The following is a 20,802-nucleotide window of genomic DNA, read 5'->3' on the forward strand; positions in this document are numbered from 1 at the left end:
CATACTCGTTCCCACTCACACGTATTGCGAGGTTAGTATTAGTCACTCACACAAGCTAATTACGAGGTTAGTTAGTATGTTATACTGTGCAGTGACTGGTGTTAAGTACTACTTTACTACTACTACTTACAGTACACGAATATTATAGCGTCGGACTGTACGCACACAGAAGCTGACTCCGGGATCTTTCGGAGGGGATCAATGGTTGCAGTTACCGATTATCTGCAAGTGCAAAGAAAATTCAACTGTAGATTGTAGGTCCTAAATATACAGCTTATAAGTACTGTTCCAGATCACTAGATATTCTGGAATTTACTTATCTATATCCACTATCCAGTCCAAATTCTGCCAGATTCTTCAAGTTCAAAATTGAAGGAAGCAGACTACACAGACATGACAGAAGGAGTCCGACGTCGCGACTAATTCTGCGCATCAGAATAGTATGGTATTTTTAAATAGGCACATTTGATGCTTGTATTTCCTTCTTCAATTTCTTCTAGTTATGTGACGGTAGGCCTATGACATATCTCGTACTTACTGTGAAAGGCCTTGCCAGCTGCAAATGATCGACGAGGGCGTTTCTGGAAATTCTGGTCTTGAACTACATTTTTTTTCTTGTTTTTCTTCTTTATTTTCTATATTAATCGACACATTTGCATCCCCAGGTGCATGCAGCCTCTCTATTCTACCCCATCTTTATTTTTGTTTTCCCCTTAGACTTAGTTTTAGTTCCTCTTTCCCTTCCCATTATTTTCCTTCTCTCTCGATTTCTTTTCCCCTTATTGCTGGGGGATACCAAGGGTGACATGGATAGACAAGCAAACTTACTTGATCGACCCCCCCCCCCCTTGGCCCCATTGGAAATTATGCCAGTAGTCTTGTCTTGTCTTGGGTTAAGTCGGCATATGCAGACTTGCTGTACTCCGCCAACTTTATCAATTATCAATTCTCCAATGAACCAGTTTCTAACGTTCTCAACACTGTGTATATTATGCCAGGATATTATGTTGACTGTCAAACAAATATCCAACAAACTATAGTTTCCAACATTGTGTCAATGTTAACTGTCCAATAAACTATTCCAATTACGCTGTCCACGTTGTGCCATTGTCCGTTGTTCAACAACTCTCCATCAAACTAGTTTCCAACTTTGTCAACGTTGTGCCATTGTCGACTGTCCAACAAATCTCCAAGAAAATAGTTTCCAACGTTGTTCCTTTGTCGGTTGTTCAGCAACTCTCCATCGAACTAGTTTCCGACGTAGTCAACGCTGTGCCTTTGTTGGCTGTTCAACACCTATCCAATCAAACGCGCGTTTCCAACGTTGTGACGTTGTTGGCTGTCCAACAAATCTCCAACACACTAGTTTCCAATGTTGTGCCTTTGTCTGTTGTTCAACAACTTTCCAACGTTGCCAACGTTGTGTCATCGTCGACTATCCTACTGATCTCCAATCTACCAGTTTCCAACGTTGTGCCAGTGTCAGTTGTTCAACAACTTTCCATCTAACTAGTTTCCAGCTTTATCAACGTTGTGTCATTGTATACTATCTAACTAATCTCCAATCTACCAGTTTCCAACGTTGTGCCATCGTCGACTATCCAACAAATCTCCATCGAACTAGTTTCTAGCTTTGACAACGTTGTGCCATAGTTGGTTGTTCAACAACTTTCCATCGAACTAGTTTCCAACGTTGCCAACCTTGTGTCATCGTTGACTATCCAACTAATCTCCAACCTACTAATTTCCATCGTTGTGCCATTGTCGACTGTCCAACAACTCTCCAACTAACAAGTTTCCAACGTTGCCAACGTCGTGTCATTGTTGATTGTTCAACAACTTTCCAGCGAACTAGTTTCCAACGTTGCCAACGTTGTGTCTTTGCTGGCTGTCAACAACTATCCAATCAAACGTGTCTCCAACGTTGTGACATTGTCGACTGTCCAACAACTCTCCAACTTACTAGTCTCCAACGTTGTGCCATTGTCGACCGTCCAACAAATCTCCAACAAACTAGTTTCCAACTTTGTCAACGTTGTGCCATTGTCGGTTGTTCAACAACTTTCCAGCGAACTAGTTTCCAACGTTGCCAACGTTGTGTCTTTGCTGGCTGTCAACAACTATCCAATCAAACGTGTCTCCAACGTTGTGACATTGTCGACTGTCCAACAACTCTCCAACTTACTAGTCTCCAACGTTGTGCCATTGTCGACCGTCCAACAAATCTCCAACAAACTAGTTTCCAACTTTGTCAACGTTGTGCCACTGTCGGTTGTTCAACAACTTTCCAGCGAACTAGTTTCCAACGTTGCCAACGTTGTGCCTTTGCTGGCTGTTCAACAACTATCCAATCAAACGTGTTTCCAACGTTGTGACATTGTCGACTGTCCAACAACTCTCCGACTAACAAGTTTCCAACGTTGCCAACGTCGTGTCATTGTTGATTGTCCATCATCTTTCCATCAAACTAGTTTCCAACGTCGATTCAACGTTAATCCATCAAGTTTTCCCAACGTCCAACGACTTTCAAGTTTCCAACGTGGAGCCAACGTTGGCTTGTTACCTGGGATGCGGCCTTTTGGATCTGCGCCAGCCAATTGGAACTGGACACACTCCCAACGTAATATGATCGTCATCATTTCATCATAAATCACTATTACCATCATCACCAATTACCAAAATCGTTATAACAATTTTAATCAACATTATCAATATCTTCATCATCATCATCATCATTATCATCGTCGTCGTCATCATGCTCACTATCACCACCAACACCATCATTATCTTCACTACCCCCACCCCCACCACCACCACCACCATCATCATCATCATCATTATTGTGGTCGTCGTCATCATAGTCTTCATCGTCGTCATTATCACCACCACCATTATCATCATTATCGGAGATTATTCCATCTTTACACCATCATCATCGTCGTCTTCATCATCGTCTTCATCATCATCATCATTATCATCATCACCATGCTCATCATCATCACAACCACCACCACCACCACCATCATCATCTTCAGCACCACCACAACCACCATCACCACCACCACCATCATCATCATCATTGTGGTCGTCGTCATCATAGTCTTCATCGTCGTCATTATCACCACCACCACCATCATCATCATCATCTTCACCACCACCCTCACCACCATCATCATCGTCATCATCTTCACCACCACCACCATCACCGCCACCATCATCATCATTATCATTGTGGTCGTCATCATCATCGTCCTCATCGGCGTCATTATCACCACGACCACCACCATTATCATCATCATCATCATTATCGGAGATAATTCCATCTTTACACCACCATCATCATCGTCGTCATTATCATTGTCTTCATCATCATCATCATGATCATCAGAGATTATTATATATTTACACCAAGGCCAATCCAACGAAACTCACTTTAACTGCAAATGTTCTTTGAAATGTAAATGAATTAATTCTCTTTTAACAGTAGACAGCATTTTATGATTGATAATATCTTATAAAATATATACAAAACTATTAAAACAACACTTCAAACGACACAAAATTAAGTGAAAAATAAACAAAAGGAAACGATTGAAAATACACAGATAACAAGTCATGAATACATTGGGCATGATGATACTGAATAGAAATTTGTGAGGCCAACATGATATGCGATCATTAAAGATGATTATGCCAAGGCATACAGTACGTGGGCCAAAATATGGGTTCAGAGAAAGAACAGTATCACACCTTTCATCAGTATTTGTCGTCTTACAGGTTATCAAATCTCACAACTTTCCTTGATTTTGATTGACTAACAAGCACTGACTGTCGCATGAAATATCCGACAAGTCCTTTCAGGCGACGCTCTCCAGGTATACAATCAAACTTGCAGCAGATATATGGTCAAAATGTCGATTGCATGTCGGAATGTTGGATGGACTCTGATGCATATTTTGCTTTTTTTGTAGATTACACAGGGGTTTAGGATAGCTGCAAGTTAACAACTACATAAAAAATTATGAAAGATGGCGGGTATATAGTGTTTTTAAAGTGTTCATAAAAGTCTGTTTAGACGGATGCAATCATCACTCGTGAATTTCTTCTTTGCCTGACGACGAAAATAGCGATTCCGGCGAAGATGACGACGACAACGATGACGGCGATCGTGGCTCCTGCGACGGTCGATGCCGAGACGGCCTGCGCTCTTCCGTTGGCATCACGGACAAGATGTGGGTTGTTGCCGAATGGGTTGTCGAATGCTCCAGCCTCCATGAAGGGATCACCACCGCCCATCATACCAGTGCCGGCACCGCCGTAAGGGTTTCCGTATCCGGTTCCAGCGCCGTATGCGTGGTTGAATCCAGCTCCACCCATTCCGCCGTTACCACCCATGCCTGCTCCGCCCATGCCGCCGCCCATGCCGCCGCCCATACCGCCGCCCATGCCGCCTCCCATGCCGCCTCCCACTGCACCACCAGCAGCGGCGGCGGCGGCGCCGAAGACGTCGAAACTGTTAAATTCTCCCGAATTGCCTCCGACCACGCTGCCCCCAACCATTTGGTCTCCGTAGTCGGGCATGTCTCCAAACGGTTCTCCCTGAGCCATGGCACATCCTAGAAAAATTACATAAGAAAAAAAAAATGTATATTAATGTGTTAATCTCTAAAAGTTTCTTAAGTTGGAGAAAAGAAACCTCAATCTTAATACAATCACTTTTTCTTCAACAATTCGTCAACACGTCACCTCCCTTCAGGTCAGGGGGTGACGAGTTCTTATAATTTGTTCAAAGGTTGATTTATTCAAAAGAGAAAATAGGGCCTGTAGCTACAACAATATATAGACAATAACAGTTTCTTTCTATACTTTACATGACAGTATTACTTTTGTAATCCTTAGTGTTTTCTTCCTTTACAAAATGCTAGCCAAAAAGTGATACATATTTCAATTTACACGCTTATATAGTTTCCGATCTCACTCGGTTGATCATATTGATGCCAAATTTATTTTTTTACTAAGGAAATTTTATTCTATCAGTAAGTGGTGATATTTCAGGAATAATACGCAAGGTAGGACAACATATTATTATCCGTCAGGTCAACACGAATAGATAATTGGGACGAGGAGGGCATATATGAACAAAGACAGGACACAATCGGAAAAATGTGCCCTAGAACCAATGGAAAATACATCTTTGATTCAGGCCATTCCCTCTAGACTTCGACAAACACCAAGTCAATAAACAAAATGAAATAAAATGCGAGTTTAAAGTGTATGTAATTTAATTTTAGTCCTCAGATTCCGTAGGTTTATTACTTTAGATGAATGAAATCATTTGCACATCATAGTCCTGGGGAGCATTTCATCAACATTTTTGTCCGACATGTTGTCAGATCTGACATCTTTCCTTGATTTTGATTGGCTGATAAGCAATGTTACTATGGTGACTGTCGGATAAAATAGGACTTGTCGGATAAAACGTCTGACAAGTCCTTTCATGAAACGCTCCCCTGGATGATTATTTCATATCCTATTTCATATCCAGCATGGCAAACTGATCTATTAAGACCTAAATTGCTAACACCAATTAGATAATTCCATTACATCACCATCATTAACTAATTAAATCCTTAATTCTCAACATGCTCAAACTAATTTGTCTGCTTGAGCACCAATACTTTAAGAAAACCTTTCAAGTTGTTTCCTTCATAGACATGACACCCGTATATGATATAATCCACAAACTGATTAATTAAAAACAGGCGCAAACTTTAAGAGACTAGAGATAAGACAAAATAACAACCTGAAATAAAAGGAGCGTGTTGATTTAATTCTTGGTGAATAATTTGTAACAGACATCTGATTTATGGAATATAAGTTGGAGAGAAAAAATGAAGGACGGTATTACTTAATCATATAAATAAATTGCAACTATTACATTAGTTTCTCCTTTGCATTATGTAGGCCTACTTATAGCTGTGTAAGCAACATGACCATGTGAAATACTCATTTTCTTTTAGTCTTGTGATTACTCAACCTTTCTCAATCAAAGAGAACTTAACTTTCCTCGATCAATAGCTTAAACTCAATACCGGCTCCCCAAAGACAAGACCACGATAATAAGCCGATGAGGCATTCTGACACCACTATTACTGCCCACTCATACCACACATTTCCTGGACACATAAATCTATGATGAAAGACGAGTTAAATTCATTCAGTTAGATACTTCTAGATTATTACAAGTAACTAAGATGGATTTTGAGCATTTATGGAATAGGGCTTATGATTGGTACTATAGACCCGTAACCATGCATACAAGCGTCCATTCCCTTAGGTCAAAGGTCATGAGTGAATTTTAATTATATCGACACGCAGAAACAACTGATGAAGATCTCTATTAGAAATGACTCCATACAATATCAACGGAGAATTTTTTTTAACTATAGGTGAGGAGAACGATCGAGATAGAGCTGCATAAATGATTGAGGTCAAAACGCTAAAATCATATCAGTTTCAACAAAAAATTAGATCGCTTAAGCTCAGCTAGAAGATGATGATATTAATGTCGTATTATCTTTTTAGATATGTATTTATTTCGTTGCCTTTACCACCACACGTGTAGTCATTTTTGCTTATATTGATATATAGATAGCCTACCTATCATGACTAATCCGAAATCATTTGTATGATGTTGAAAATAACCTCAACTTCAACTTCGGCTACCTCTTTATAACCATCCAAGTAACCACATTGACGCACTCGACAAAGTGATGACGGGTAATTTCCGAGCAAAGTTATCCCCCCTTCGAGTGGAAGGACCAATTAGAGAAGGTCCTAATATATCAGTTTTAGTTTCAAATACATGGAGCGGCGGGTTCTATAACTGTACCTAAGAGGGGTACACTACCGAAAACTGCTGTTTTTCCCCTAATGACTTAACATCGAGATGCGTCATCCGAATAGACTTAATAAGATCTTCCTTACGTGTTCGAGGGAGGTGTTTCGCGCAACATTTAGTACTGCGGTTGGTATACAAGGGTAATACTCTGGCAGAATTATACCACGCCCACGTTAAGAAAAGGTCTCACCAACAACGTAAAATACACAGATACGATGCTCATTAATGAAATAAGAACGAAGTTTTAAATCTTGTTTTTGAAAATTGCATTTCAAGCCGAAATTACCAATTACTTTAATGGTACGATATTGTGCACATAATTTTAAATCGCAATAAGCACAGATAATTATAGAAATTAAGAAAGATGTATACCGTGTAGCTTCTCTTATTCTTTGAAGTATTGTTTGATCAGGCTATACCTATACTCATGTTCATTTAAGCTAAACACTCGTTTTTTTTTCATATAAATTAGCTAATGTCTAGTTATCCAGCGAACAAATCTTAGTAAGAAATTTTTGGATTGTTCCCCTCGTTTTTGCTGTGGTTATATTTTAATTGAACTTTCTATAGATTTCTTTTATTCAGTGCAGTGATTTTTGTATCAATAATCATTTTGCCTTTACATAAAATCATTATCCAATTGTGAGTTTTTCACTTCTTTTTTTAAAGATCTTAATTCTAATTCATATCCAAACTTGTATGCACTAGCGTACCTACGGGGGGGGGGGGGGGGCAGAGGGGGCAGTCTGCCCCACCTGACGAACCACAACCCATGCAAAGGACGTATCCCTGCCCCCCTGACGAGCTTGAAAGACCTTTTTTGCCCCCCCTGACGAGCTTAACGTTTTTTTTTTTTTTTTTTTTTGCTTCTCAAAAATTTTGGCGGACGGTTTTGCCCCCCCCCCTGTGAAAAATCCTAGGTACGCCACTGCTTGTATGGTTATGTGTATAAGTTCGATGCTTTCTAAATCTATTTACAGACGAATTGATCATTTCCAAACGTTTGATGCCAAAACTGATGCAGGAATAATTTCCAGCTTATGTTACAATAGTGATTCAGTTGGGAATCATGTGCCCTTTTATATCCATTAAAATTGGCTAAAACAAACAGAAACTAAAAACATGTCTTCAATTTTATAAACCTCTTCAATACGTTCTAAGGTCTTACCAAGCCTGGTTAATTTTGCACCCGGATCACATCAATAATGATAATCCGGTTAATGTGTTCGACAAGAAAAATCAAAACGATTAACAGATAACGGTTCTGTGATGCTTATTTTTTGTTCAATGCACAATATTTATATAAAGCAGGATGGACATTATTATTCCCAAATATTTTGAAATAATTAATCGTAAATGTATCAAAGTTGGATCCTGTGTTGGCATTAAGGAAATAATATATTATAAGTTATTTTGTCGTAATGGTAATGCAAGGAGTTGATGATTTGGATGTTCTTTAAATGAAAACACCATTCTTTTCAAATATACGTTATTTTTTCATTGATACGAAAACAAGAATTAAAGAATGACACAAGTATGCCTCTATGTCAAATTGAACTTACCATGGGATATTCTTGCGTATACAACAGTTCAACTGGTGTGTAATCATTATACCAGAATTCCACCCAAAAGTGCCCGGAACACAAACATCTTTTTTTTTCTCTTCTTAATTTACTCGAAATGAATATCAAGGAATTAGGTCATCATATATTCATATACACTTCTATAGATAAATCTACTATATCTACCTTTTTGCAGAAAAGGGCGTAGGTAAGACAAACATTAAAATCAGAAGAAATATGTCATTAAAAATGTAATAAACTTACCAAGACATGCTGCAAATATTAAAGCACAAGCGTTCATGGTTGGTGTATTGGTTCCAAATGCTGAGGGAATAATATTAATTATTTAAAACAAGTAGTATTTTGTTAGTACTATCCTTGATGACAAGTTGTGCAGCGTCTGTTTCACGCAAGGTACCTCACCCCTCTTATACCACGGCTTTGAAGGGGGTAAAAAAGGGGGAAAGAGATTTAGAGCGGGAAGGGGTGCAGGCTTATCGCTGATTGGCTGGATTTTGATGAGTGTATGGTAAGGTTTCGGAAGTCTGCAGTCGATAGAGGGTGCTGACAAGTTTGACTAAAGTTTCTTTTTCCAATTTTGGGGGATATTCACACACACATATTACAATCTCTCTCCTTATCTTCTGTCTTCTTGTTCTCCCGCTGTATAGTCCTATACACAGGTGACGCCAAATATAGTATACTACTACTACTGCTACTGCTGCTGCTGCTGCTACTGCTACTGCTACTACTACTACTACTACTACTACTACTACTACTACTACTACTACTACTACTACTACTACTACTACTACTACTACTACTACTACTACTACTACTACTACTTAATATTACCACCACTACCACCACTACTACTACTACTACTACTACTACTACTACTACTACTACTAATAATAATAATTAAACCTTTTAACCAGCCCATATTTAGACTTGTTATCATTGTTTAAACAACATAAAAAGAAAACACAAAGAGTTGGAAGGTTAAACTACTTATCAACTTTCCAGATTCTTTAAAGTTTAGATTTACACCAAATGACCTGGTTCGGGGTTAATGAAGCTTCCTATATCATGTATATAGGCTAATCTTGACCGAAGGGTCTTCCCCCCACACTCCTTTAGTAACTTTCAGTCTGTGTTGAAAAAAAGAAACTATACATAAGTATATTCCTACTCTTTGAGTAATATTTTTTTATATCATCAAGGATATTTTTTGTGAGAAATTTCCACCACCAGCACCAAAACAAACAACAACAACAACCCCCACTCAAACATTATCATATAAGAAAATATTAGATTATTGATACTTATGTTGAGAAAGTAGGCATTTTTCGCAGATAGAGATTGTTTGAAATCAAGACATTTGATACCCATGTGATTAATTTCCATACAAATTCAACGGCCTTGGTAAATGTGGACGCCCCCATAAATAAAAAAAGCAAGAAAAGGGTTAAACTTGCAACCATCAACCCAACCTAACCTTCAAATTGATAGCGAGGAGCAATGCTTTCATAAACCAAACCATTATGCTCACGTTGAATCATCACAGGGGGAGAGAGGAGGGGGAACATTTCAGCTGAACATGACGCAAAAGGCACCTGGTATGGTCATGTAACATAATAAAAATGCTTTTAGATTGTCTTCACAATCTTCACACATATTACAAAATTATAAAGTGCGTCCCAGAAAAATTAAATCATCCATCACGATCAAGATATCACAACCATCAATTAGCAGTGTTTCTATGTGTAATAAACTGAACATAGTGCCTAACTACGAGAATGTAAAATCATAGTTAGCAAAGGTTTGCGGGTCTTCAATTTTTTTCTTTGAAATTTTATTTTTTGTTAGGACTTAACCCCTTTTGGATTTTTTTTTAATCGTCCCGAAGATTTAGACATGGCAATTTCAAAATCTTTCTCACCATCTAAGACAAATTATGATGACGTAAATGAAATAAATTAATTGTTATAAGAAACAACCTAGAAATACTTTTTATTCCTGGGATGCAATGTATATAAAAAAAAAAACGAAAGAAATGCACTGATTAAATTCTTTCTTTTTCGTATTCAACAATACATTTTAATAGGTATTCACATTGTATAAAAACATCAACAACCATCAATTACCCTTTGGCTTGAAAATTCACAACATTTATTTTGTAGAATAGATAGCTATAGCTATAGTAAGAGAGATAGAGAGAGAGAGAGAGAGAGAGAGGAGGAAAGACTGCGAGGGGGGATGACAGATAGAGAGGACATGGAAAGGGAAAGAGAGAAGGTGGGAAAGGGAGGTCGAGAGAAGGGCTGGGGTTTTTATTACACCAAGTTGTACACAACTCTACGCCCCTTTCACAATTGACGAACGACCTGTTAACGACCGCCTGCAACAATTTTTTCCTGTTGTTGCACGATCGATCTCTTGGTGTCTTGCGAGCACTCGCAGTCGTTGTAGACGTTCGCACGAACTCGAGGTGGTCGTGACTGGTCGCATCTGAACTTTGAAGATGTTCAAAATCCAAACGCGATCGATTCACTCGCATCAGATCGTACCATCGGTCTGGAGATCATCGTGTGAGTGTTGTTCAACGTTGTACGACTTGATGCGAGAGGTGGCACAACTAAGTAGTCGCATTAAGTCGACTGGGGGTCGTACAACACTTGCACATTTGCTGGCGACCTATAGAGACCAGTCTTGCGACTGATGGGTGCGATAATATATAGGCCATAAGACTGTTATAAGACCGATCGCAACGGCTTAAAACATTGCACTACCGTTCCACTCGCAATCCCTCGTGCAACACTCGCATGTGATCGCACGAGCACAATAAGAGCATATGCGACTTGCTCGTGCAACGGGGTTTACTGGTTGTTTTTGTTGTAAGACAGCTGTTGCATTTGTGAAAGCCTCTATGCCATCTTATGAAATGACTAGCGATTGATGCCTGTTGCAGCCTGTCGCACGACCAAAAGGTCGCAAATAGTCGTACGTCAATTGTGAAAGGGGCTTTACTGTCATTTGCAACCACTTTACAGTACTAAAATATATATCTTTCGTGGATATTATCTTTTGGCAGCTACAATATTTACAATTCATAATAAAATATCTTTTCATTACTATTCTCTATCAATAATAATGTACAAGATAATGGCTTTTGAAAATGTGAAACTTATCGAAATTCGAAATAAAATAGATAATTTAAGCCTTTGAAAAATGTGCATAAAAGATATTCAACAAGTTATTTGCTTTGCCAAATATTTTAAAATAAGTTCAGATTTATCTAAATTTCCCTTTGATAATCAAGTGGCACAGTTATGTCTACCACGAAACAAGGCACATTAAATACTAAGCAAAAAACAACACTAATTAAAAACAAACACGACCAAGAAAATTAACGGAACTACAAAATACGTGTTAGGCCCGAAATCCCGGACTTTGCTCGCCTTGCTCACTTGCAAGTCCAGAAGCTGGAACAGAACCTGGTCCACCTCCCAGCAGAGTGCTGATATATCCCCATCTAGTTCTCGAGACGTACAAGACCTTACTCCCATTCCCAGGCAAATATCAATTAACTAACCATCAGACTGTGTCAACAATCAAATAAAAATTTATTGAAAGGAAATAAGATGGCTTCACTTTTCTCACTTCGAAACGCCAGAGAGCTCGTAAATAAAAGATTTTAATTCTTTAAATGTATCCTTGAATCGGAAAATCGTTATTCAACCTCTTTATTACACATTTCCCTGTTACTAGAGCTAACCTTTGCAGAAGTTTTCACCAGGGCATTTTAAGCTAAAGTCACAATGTACAATAAGATTATTCTGAACAAAATCACAAATTACCTTTCTAAAGTGTTTTGAACTTCAACTGAAATTCCACATCTGTAAATTAAGTGAGGAACCATGTTGAAAATAACAAAACGGCAAATATAAATTTGATGTGCAACAAATAAAATTAAAAAGATTAAGAGGTGTACGAAGCATGAAAATGGAGAAAAGGCGAAGGAATTTTCCTTTTGATTTTCTCCCCCTTTCTTCTGAAAATACCCTCTTGCCCCACGTAGGTTACCAATACACTCCAAAACTAAAACACCAATCCATCCTTTAAGTCGCTAAGTAGAAACCCTTTCCAAAATATTATTGCTTGGTTAAATGATATTGCACGATTAAATACTATGCAGGATAATTCTACCATAAAAACAGTATTCAACTAACTTTCTGGACTCAATGATTTATTTCTTTTTTTTAATAAAAAAAAAAGATACGGACGGGGTAGCAACAAAATGAATCAAGGGTCAATGGGCATCGTTTTGAAATATATTCACGAACATTGATGACGTCGAATTTCATTAACCGTATGAGACAACTATCTACACTTTATAGAAATAAATTGTGCATGCTAAATGCGTGCTTATTATTATTGAGTGAAATCGGGAAAAATGCGAAGGGCTCTCAAAGAAAATGATTAAATGATTACATATTAGGCGATTCAAAGGAATATAATTTGAAAACTGCAGGAAAGATGAGAAGTGCGCTTCAGTTTGGAACTTCCCGACACGTTAACCAATCAGCTAACTGTTTACTTGTAGTCTTGTCCAAATGTTTCTTGTGTTCTTATGATAACTACAAACCCATGAGATAGCTGAATATACCATACAGATTTATAATTTTCATCATAAGAGCAAATGAAACATATACAGCAACCATTCTAGTCATAAAACTGAATAGAAATGCTTAAAAATCGAGTACAAATGTTTTTTTTACATTGAAAACAATATTATATTGCATCATTGTCATCTAGTCGATTGTAAGTGTCCCCAAAAGATCTGAATTTAAGTTCATGCCATCCACGTGATTCAGAGGCTGGTTTATCGGCCTCTTCCATAGTAAATTGGTGATAGTTCGCTAGGCCAGCACTTTTCCTCATTCGGACGATGATGACAAGGAGAATGCATACGATGACGATGAGAAGAAGTCCACCGAGCACTGTCGATAATATAATGATTTTATTTTCAGTCTGCGCGCCATTTCTGGCTGCGCTGCCATGACCCCTTGGAATTTTGTTCCCGCCATTTTTGGCTGTTGTCTGCCCTTTCACCGTGCCCACTGGAATCTCGTTGTTGTCTGTGGTTGTTGGAACTGTTGTAGTTGGTCTTGTTGTGGGCGTTGTTGTTGGTGGTGATGTCGTTGTTGTTGGTGGTCTGGTTGTTGTGGGTGGTCTGGTTGTTGTGGGTGTCGTGGTAGCCACTGGAGTTGTGATCCTTGGGGTGGTTGTTCTTGCTCCCGTTCTTAGAACCGTTGTGGTGACCTGTGGTGTGTTTGTAGTTGCTCTCTCTGTTGTTGTAGGCCTAGTTGCTCTCTGTGTTGTTGCAGCTTCTTCTGGGGTTGTGTCAAACCAACTTCCCTCATCGTATGAAGATTCCTCAAATACACTGGGTACCCAGTCCTCAGTTGTTGTAGCCACAGTTGTGGTGGTTATCGTGGTTGTAGGAACTGTGGTCGTAATTCCTGTAAAATGGAACATAATCAGATCACATTAGCAATTTATTTGCACATTCAGGTATGAAAAGCCTCCCCCAAGCAGTTTCAGTATCTCACTCTTAGTGGAGACGAGAAGAGAATAAGACAATGTCCTGTATCCCATCATATGGGCGTGATGCAGCTTGATGTAGAGGTTAGAGCCCTGGTAAATTTTTTTTCGGATGGTGACGTTAAATATCGTTCAAGACGTAAATTATCATAAATTGATTGATACTCGTCTATTAAAACGCAACCACAAACACTTACAAAAACATCCATATGGTTAGGACACACACACACCCTCACCCTACCTTACCCACCTACACACACAACCTAATGGAAAGAAAAGACAATAAGACAAGCATCTCATCAAATCAAAACAAAATATAAGGTCCTGTTATCGCGTCAAGACAACACAATGGAGACGGGAATACAAGAAGACAAGTTCAAGTACCTCGTCAACTCGACTTTATGATGGCGAGAAGACAAAATGGCTAGATATTTAACTTGACAAATACATTATCATGCTGTCCTCTAATCATACCATCGAGTTGAAGAGATCTAGATCTTCTCATTTTTAATCAAGTTTGGATTAAATGGACCTCGTCTTTGACTATATCGACTTGACCAGACCTAAATGTCCAATTTCTTGTCTCCTTGATGATTGATCCACCATCTTATCATTTCATTTAGAATGATCTCGTCACAACGGTGCTCTTTTAAGCTTCCATAACAAACGCTCCATCATCAGTCTTGGCGGTGATCTTACAAGAGGACATCCCACCATATCATATTACAGTTTTAAAAGTAGGACGAGGAAGTCTTATTTTCACTGCTATTCTTGACACACCCCTTTATTTCTAAATGCAGTGACTTAACTCTGAAGAAAAAAACAGTATGGATGGGGGTTAGTGGGGACCCCCTCCCTAAAAATGAGGAAAAGGAAATAAACGAGAAAGGAACTGCATATAAAGCATGTCGAATGGAGGGAGGTGATACGGACGTTTATGCTCTCATACACATAATTTAATGAAGTACTGAAACGTTTCGTGAGCAAGCATGGCCTCCACCGGTGAGTTCTGACCAATATCATGGTCAGTATCACTATCGTCCCAGAAATTTTGTAGATTTTGTCTACTTAGTTTGATCGGACATATTTCACCAACACATCGATTGTTTATTTCATTTCTTAATAAATAGTGCAATGACCTCGCAAAAATCTGGGTGAACGACTTTGAATGGGGCTTCAAGATTTTAACTCGATTCAGCTGTGTCCCTTAAGTATATTTTGAGCATTATCATTGCATTATTCCTTACGTGTACCTCAAACTATTGCCCTTCTTCCCTCTCAATTCCAGACACGAGTGAATCACTGATTTCCTTTTTGAATGATAGAAAGAAATTTCCAGAAATGAGAAGATGATAATTTTCTATCTTTTGATTTGCACGTCTGTTTTTTTACATTGTTCCACATTTCGGAAATACTTATAAACGTTTGAGGTAAGAAAACATTGCGAAATCATATCAGAATGATGACTTTGTAGTTTTGTTATGCAAACAAGTTCCAGATATCTCAAATAAGAACCTGTTTGGCAGAAGAAATGGGGACAAGGCGCATTTGAATATGGAAGAGAATGATATAAGTTATTTTAGCCAAATAGATCAATGTTATTAAGTAAATCCGTAACTGATTCAGTTTTAGAGTGTCACATATTTAGGCCGGATGATTCGAAAATACGTGGATAAAGAAAGAAAGTCTAACCATGTTAACCAAGCATGTCATATTACATACAAAATGACTTTACATGATTGGCAGTTTTCTCTGATACACTAGCTACCACAGAATTAGCAAAGTGCCAGTTATAATATTTCCTGTGGTCACGGATAATCATAACCGTCCAAAATAGAAGATTGTCTGTTTTTTTAAATCGCCATGTAAAAATCAAATGATTCATCGTGACGAAACAAAGAGGCATAATCAATACATAGTGTCGATGAATTAATAAATTGAAAAAAAAAATCAGTGTGAAATTTGTACTTTCGTTTCAAAAATGGTAATTTTAACCTGAATGAGATATAGAAATGCCTGGATAAAATATATATACGAATCTTACTTAATTTCCTTCGTAAAATTTCTTTCGGATTGTAAAGTTTGCCATCATCCAATTTGCTATCATAAGACTACATGGTTAAACTATTGCATTATGGGTAAGTAACCTGAATCAAACTGACTTTAAAGAGAAATTGAAGGAACATCACCGGGGATTACCACCCCTTCATGAAATTGGTCCCTCTTCCTATCAAATGCAGGGAATATCTAACATCATTTTGATTAAGGATGATGACTCAAACTGACCTAGTTCAGGGATAATTCTGCCATGATGCGCCGAAATTGATGTCAAATCGAGACGTTTCCTCCAACTTGAAATCGAAGGGTGTATTATAACACGGAGGATGACAGGGAAGGGGCAGTGGAGGGTGAGAACAAAAACCTGTTTTATGAAGTCCTACTAACTGTCTACCCATTATTAGATGTGACTGGATATTAAATGAAGTTTTATAATCACCACTGTGTAGGCCTATAATTCTTCAATTAACTGTGATGAATGTCGTCTAAGTAGTTGTCATTATTACTGGGATCGATTAAATGAAATAAAATATATTATGATAGTAGGGCAATGTACTTAGAGCGCAGTTAGGTTTGTATCCTGCGGGGTCCCAATTCGCAGGCCAATATAACAGTAATGCGGCACTTTGATGATGGACAGAGCCATGGGGGACCAATAGATACTTTTTACAAAAATCGTATATTGTTACAATTTTTTGGCCTCGCCTGCTTCAAAAAGCACTTCTCAATCACGCAGAATAATAACAATCTACACTCTTAAAAATGTTGGGCAAAAAAGGCAAAATTTTAACCATCACTGGGCAACATATTGTCCACACAACTATTGGTTAAATCTGTCCAAATTGGGTAATAAACACTAATAATTGGATAATAAATTGTTCAATTGGATAATAATTGCTATATATTTTTTTACCAACATACATTACCCAAACACAATGGACAGTATGTTGCCCAACATTTTAAGTGTGTAAAACAAAGAGTAAACGTCTACCATAAGTGTTCATCCGACCAATCGATTGCCTGACAGAGCTGATAGAGCATGTGATGATAATTAGTTATACAAAAGGGAAACCTTCTAATGAAATACATTGGGAATCATTTTAACATTGCAAACTTTCTAAAAATAAAAGACAATGCTGAAGTCAGAACAAACTTTCGGCATCAAATTATTTAATTAATGACTCAGTGGTTGTAAAATAAATTCGGTAACCACCCCTTTTCGTTGATTGCACCTAAGATGACTAAATGCACAGGTTTTTCTTTTCCTCAAGCGAAAAACCCCAAGTAGCCCCTTCCAGCTTTCATAAATCCCCCATTTGATATTAGTCATTAACACTATTCAGTTATCAAAAGGTGCCTTGGATGAAGTGACCCAATTGGTATTTGTCCACAGAGGTTTGAAGATGTTTCGGTCGGCCGTATTAGGTTCGTCTTGTCGGGTAATAATCTTCAGTTATCATCCCATTGTTCTACAGTAATTACAGGTAGTAACCCTCTTCCCGCCAATTTCTTAAGCTGCAATTGTGTCACATGATATCGCATCAGATATTGTTATCTTAGATGTAACGGATCACGTGATTACTAATGTTAGTGGGTAGTTCTCAAATTATACGAAATTGTCTTTGTCCCCAATATAGTCCACCATCTAGATTGTAGCTAAGTGAGCAAACCTAAGTAAAACACAGCATTTGGTTTTCATTTGAACACAACAATCACTTAACAGGAACCAATTTTTATTCATAACTTCTTTTACAATTTGCTATAATGTATCTTATCTGTTTTTCCAAGAAGAGCTGGAAAACACTAATCTCGCAAGAGATCCGTCATTAAATCTCTAGTGATTACTAACTTTTCCAAGACTTAAAATCTTTGTATTGCATCTCAACTGAACTTATTGTACTTTCCCCAAAATTGTAGATTTATCATTCGTTTCCCTTTTATTTTTACATTTTAACAAAAATGTGGGGTTGAAAGGAGTTGATTCAGTGTCCGATTATTTAACCATGCACTTTGGACTTGTATTTTGCCGGTTCTCCTGTATCATTAATCCACCTTTCACCTTCCCTTCAGCATGTTCAGGATTTGACACACGTACAGCAATGGTTTGATAATTCTGAATAGATCAGTCGCGGTCAAACTTCAGCGGAAGATCACTGAACACTTTACTTGAGCGCCAGAGTGGTGGCGGTGATTAATCCGATGATAGGCCCATATCATCCTACATACATCTGGTTATTTTGACAGGCGAATAATTTTGTCTATTTTGATCATGACTCTATGTACATTATTGATTTTCACTAGGTCAAGCGATACATTTACTTGAGTCATCCTGCCATCTTAGATCAGAATCGTGTTAATACATTTGACCAGAATCATTTTAGAGCTTGTGTGATCGGTTAATCTCATCAAACTAAACTGTTTATAGTGCCTGCACTATCTACAGTATATTAAACATGATGAATAGATATTTCATCCAATGTTGGGAAAGGAAGAAAGTTCTGTTTTGGGAGTAAAGTAAGTGAAAGACATTTCTCATTCAACATTGCGTGAAATCTACAGAATATTTAGATTCACTTTTCCCGACAAAAATAGATGTTCACCTTTTCACCCAGAACTGCATGGATAAAGAGTATAATGGGAATGCGTGATCAGTCGATTTGGATAATATAATAAATCTAGGTACTCCTGGCAGGTTTTCCTATACGGATCACCTGTCAAGGTAACAGAGACAGACTGTCCAGGGGCTATCGAGTGCCCCATATGTGAGCGGATATGTCGTCGGATTTTTAACGAAATTCAAAGAATGACTCATGTTGTTCCACATGTCGACATGAGATATTCATTAAATGTAATCAAGGGACTATTTTTAAATAAAAACGAAAGAGAGAGAGAGAGAGAAAGAGAGAGAAAGGGAGAGAGAGAAAAGGCATGATGGGCTGTGAAGTTTGTGAACATTTGGAATAAAGAGAACATACACGTAGACACGATAAAAAATGAGACATTTGAAAAACTTGAACTGTGAAAAATAAAAAAGAATCCAAATATGAATGAAGTCAAGCCTCCAAAGAATTCCCAAAGGAATAGTAATTAAATTAAATGAAATAAACTTACTAATTTCGCAGTATCTCCCCGTCCAATTGTCAGGACACATACATATATGACCATTTCGCTGATCCACACATGTTGCTCCATTATTGCACGGATCACTTTCGCATTCGTCAATATCTGCATTGGAAAAGCGAAAAGAGTGAAGTCAGATAATATAGTGAATGGATGACGGAAGGGGTGGAAGGGAGAAATAGAGAGTAAGAGGGAGGGAGAGAGTGAGAGAAAAATAGAGAGAAAGCAAGAAAGGGAGACAGAGAAAAGGGAGCGATAGAAAACTAACTTAAAACCAATTAACTTTTAATGATCTGAAAGGACTGATATATATTTTGGGGCTTTTACCTTTTTTTTTTTACTGTCGGACGATAATCGTAAATGTATTGTCTCACACTAATTTAATTAATGTGAATATGTTAATTTTTTCCTGTGGGGAGGGGTTAGGGTAACGATATTAGGACTTCAAGATCGGGGTTTAAACATCTTCAGAGTTTCCAGATTAGAAGAATAACAGCTACCAATGGTTTGTATTTCGAATGAACGTTTGAATTTTCATCCACCAGCACAGTAATCGTCAAATTTTATTAGCAGAAAAATTAAATGTGGATGAAAATAGGGTCAATGAAGTACAGGGGATAAAGATTTTGATAGAAAATACAGGATCAAAATTAGAGTGAATTATCTCTGGAAGATTAATGATTGCTATCAACTGCCGGAGATAGCAAACAGTGCGGTTGGGATAGACCACGTGAGATCCATAACAAGTGGGAATTCAAGAACTTGAAATGATGTTTCATCATTGAGCCTCCTTTGAGCATCTATTAATGATCGTATCACTGTACTAAAGACACGTGATCCTCTCACGTAAATAGAATGACGTCATCAGTGATTCCAAAGGAAACAACGCTCATCGTGTCATGGATGAAAATCCAAATGTTGCGGAACATAAACATCCTAAATAATCTATTTAATTTTAGCTCATGCACGATCATACGTCATTTCCGTGGACCCGTTTTTTTCCATCTAATGCTATTATTAAGGATATTAGAGTAAACGGTTTGCACCATTCATTTGAGATATATTTCGCCAGGGATTAACTTAAAAATCTAAAGCAAAGGGGTGATTATTATAAGTCATTGATGTAACATACTGCGTATGTCAAGAAGCGCTTACAAAACGAATCCTACCAAAATGAGAATAAGAACTGAACGCTTAGGATGTAAAATCTGATTGTTTGACATAGGTAATCATGGTAGTGATGCCTTAACTGAAGATCGATAATCAATAAAAGTGGATCTTGGAATGTCAGCTGTGATAACCCGGTAATACGTTAGGTGGTTATAATTATTTCACTCTTCTTGTTCGACGGGAAATATGGGTCACCAAAAAGACAAAGAAAACGAGGGACAACAAAACATTCGTTCAAAAATAAAGAAGCACTGACTGTTTTTTAAAGAAAGATATATGTGCTAAGATGTATTAGTGTCAAGTCCACCACACCAAAAATTGATTTGAAAAAAATAACACCTAAACAAGCTAAACGCTGAAAATTTTATTTAAAAAGCGGGTATA

At 37.9% G+C, this 20,802-nt stretch overlaps 2 protein-coding genes across 2 annotated transcripts; both read right to left on the reverse strand.

Moving 5' to 3' along the window:
• Positions 1–3,446: 3,446 nt before the first annotated feature.
• Positions 3,447–8,893, reverse strand: LOC129260288 (uncharacterized). Its single transcript, XM_054898297.2, has 2 exons — positions 8,728–8,893; positions 3,447–4,616 (listed from the first exon to the last, which is right to left on the reverse strand). The coding sequence occupies exons 1-2, from the start codon at positions 8,762–8,764 to the stop codon at positions 4,072–4,074; spliced, it is 582 nt and encodes a 193-aa protein (XP_054754272.2). The 5' UTR covers positions 8,765–8,893; the 3' UTR covers positions 3,447–4,071.
• Positions 8,894–10,528: 1,635 nt separating this feature from the next.
• On the reverse strand, positions 10,529–19,363 carry LOC129262103 (salivary glue protein Sgs-3-like). Its single transcript, XM_054900144.2, has 2 exons — positions 19,240–19,363; positions 10,529–13,988 (listed from the first exon to the last, which is right to left on the reverse strand). The coding sequence occupies exons 1-2, from the start codon at positions 19,277–19,279 to the stop codon at positions 13,258–13,260; spliced, it is 771 nt and encodes a 256-aa protein (XP_054756119.2). The 5' UTR covers positions 19,280–19,363; the 3' UTR covers positions 10,529–13,257.
• Positions 19,364–20,802: the final 1,439 nt, after the last annotated feature.

The sequence above is a fragment of the Lytechinus pictus genome, chromosome 5 (assembly GCF_037042905.1).
Source record: "Lytechinus pictus isolate F3 Inbred chromosome 5, Lp3.0, whole genome shotgun sequence".
In the NCBI taxonomy this organism is placed as follows: Eukaryota; Metazoa; Echinodermata; class Echinoidea; order Temnopleuroida; family Toxopneustidae; genus Lytechinus; species Lytechinus pictus.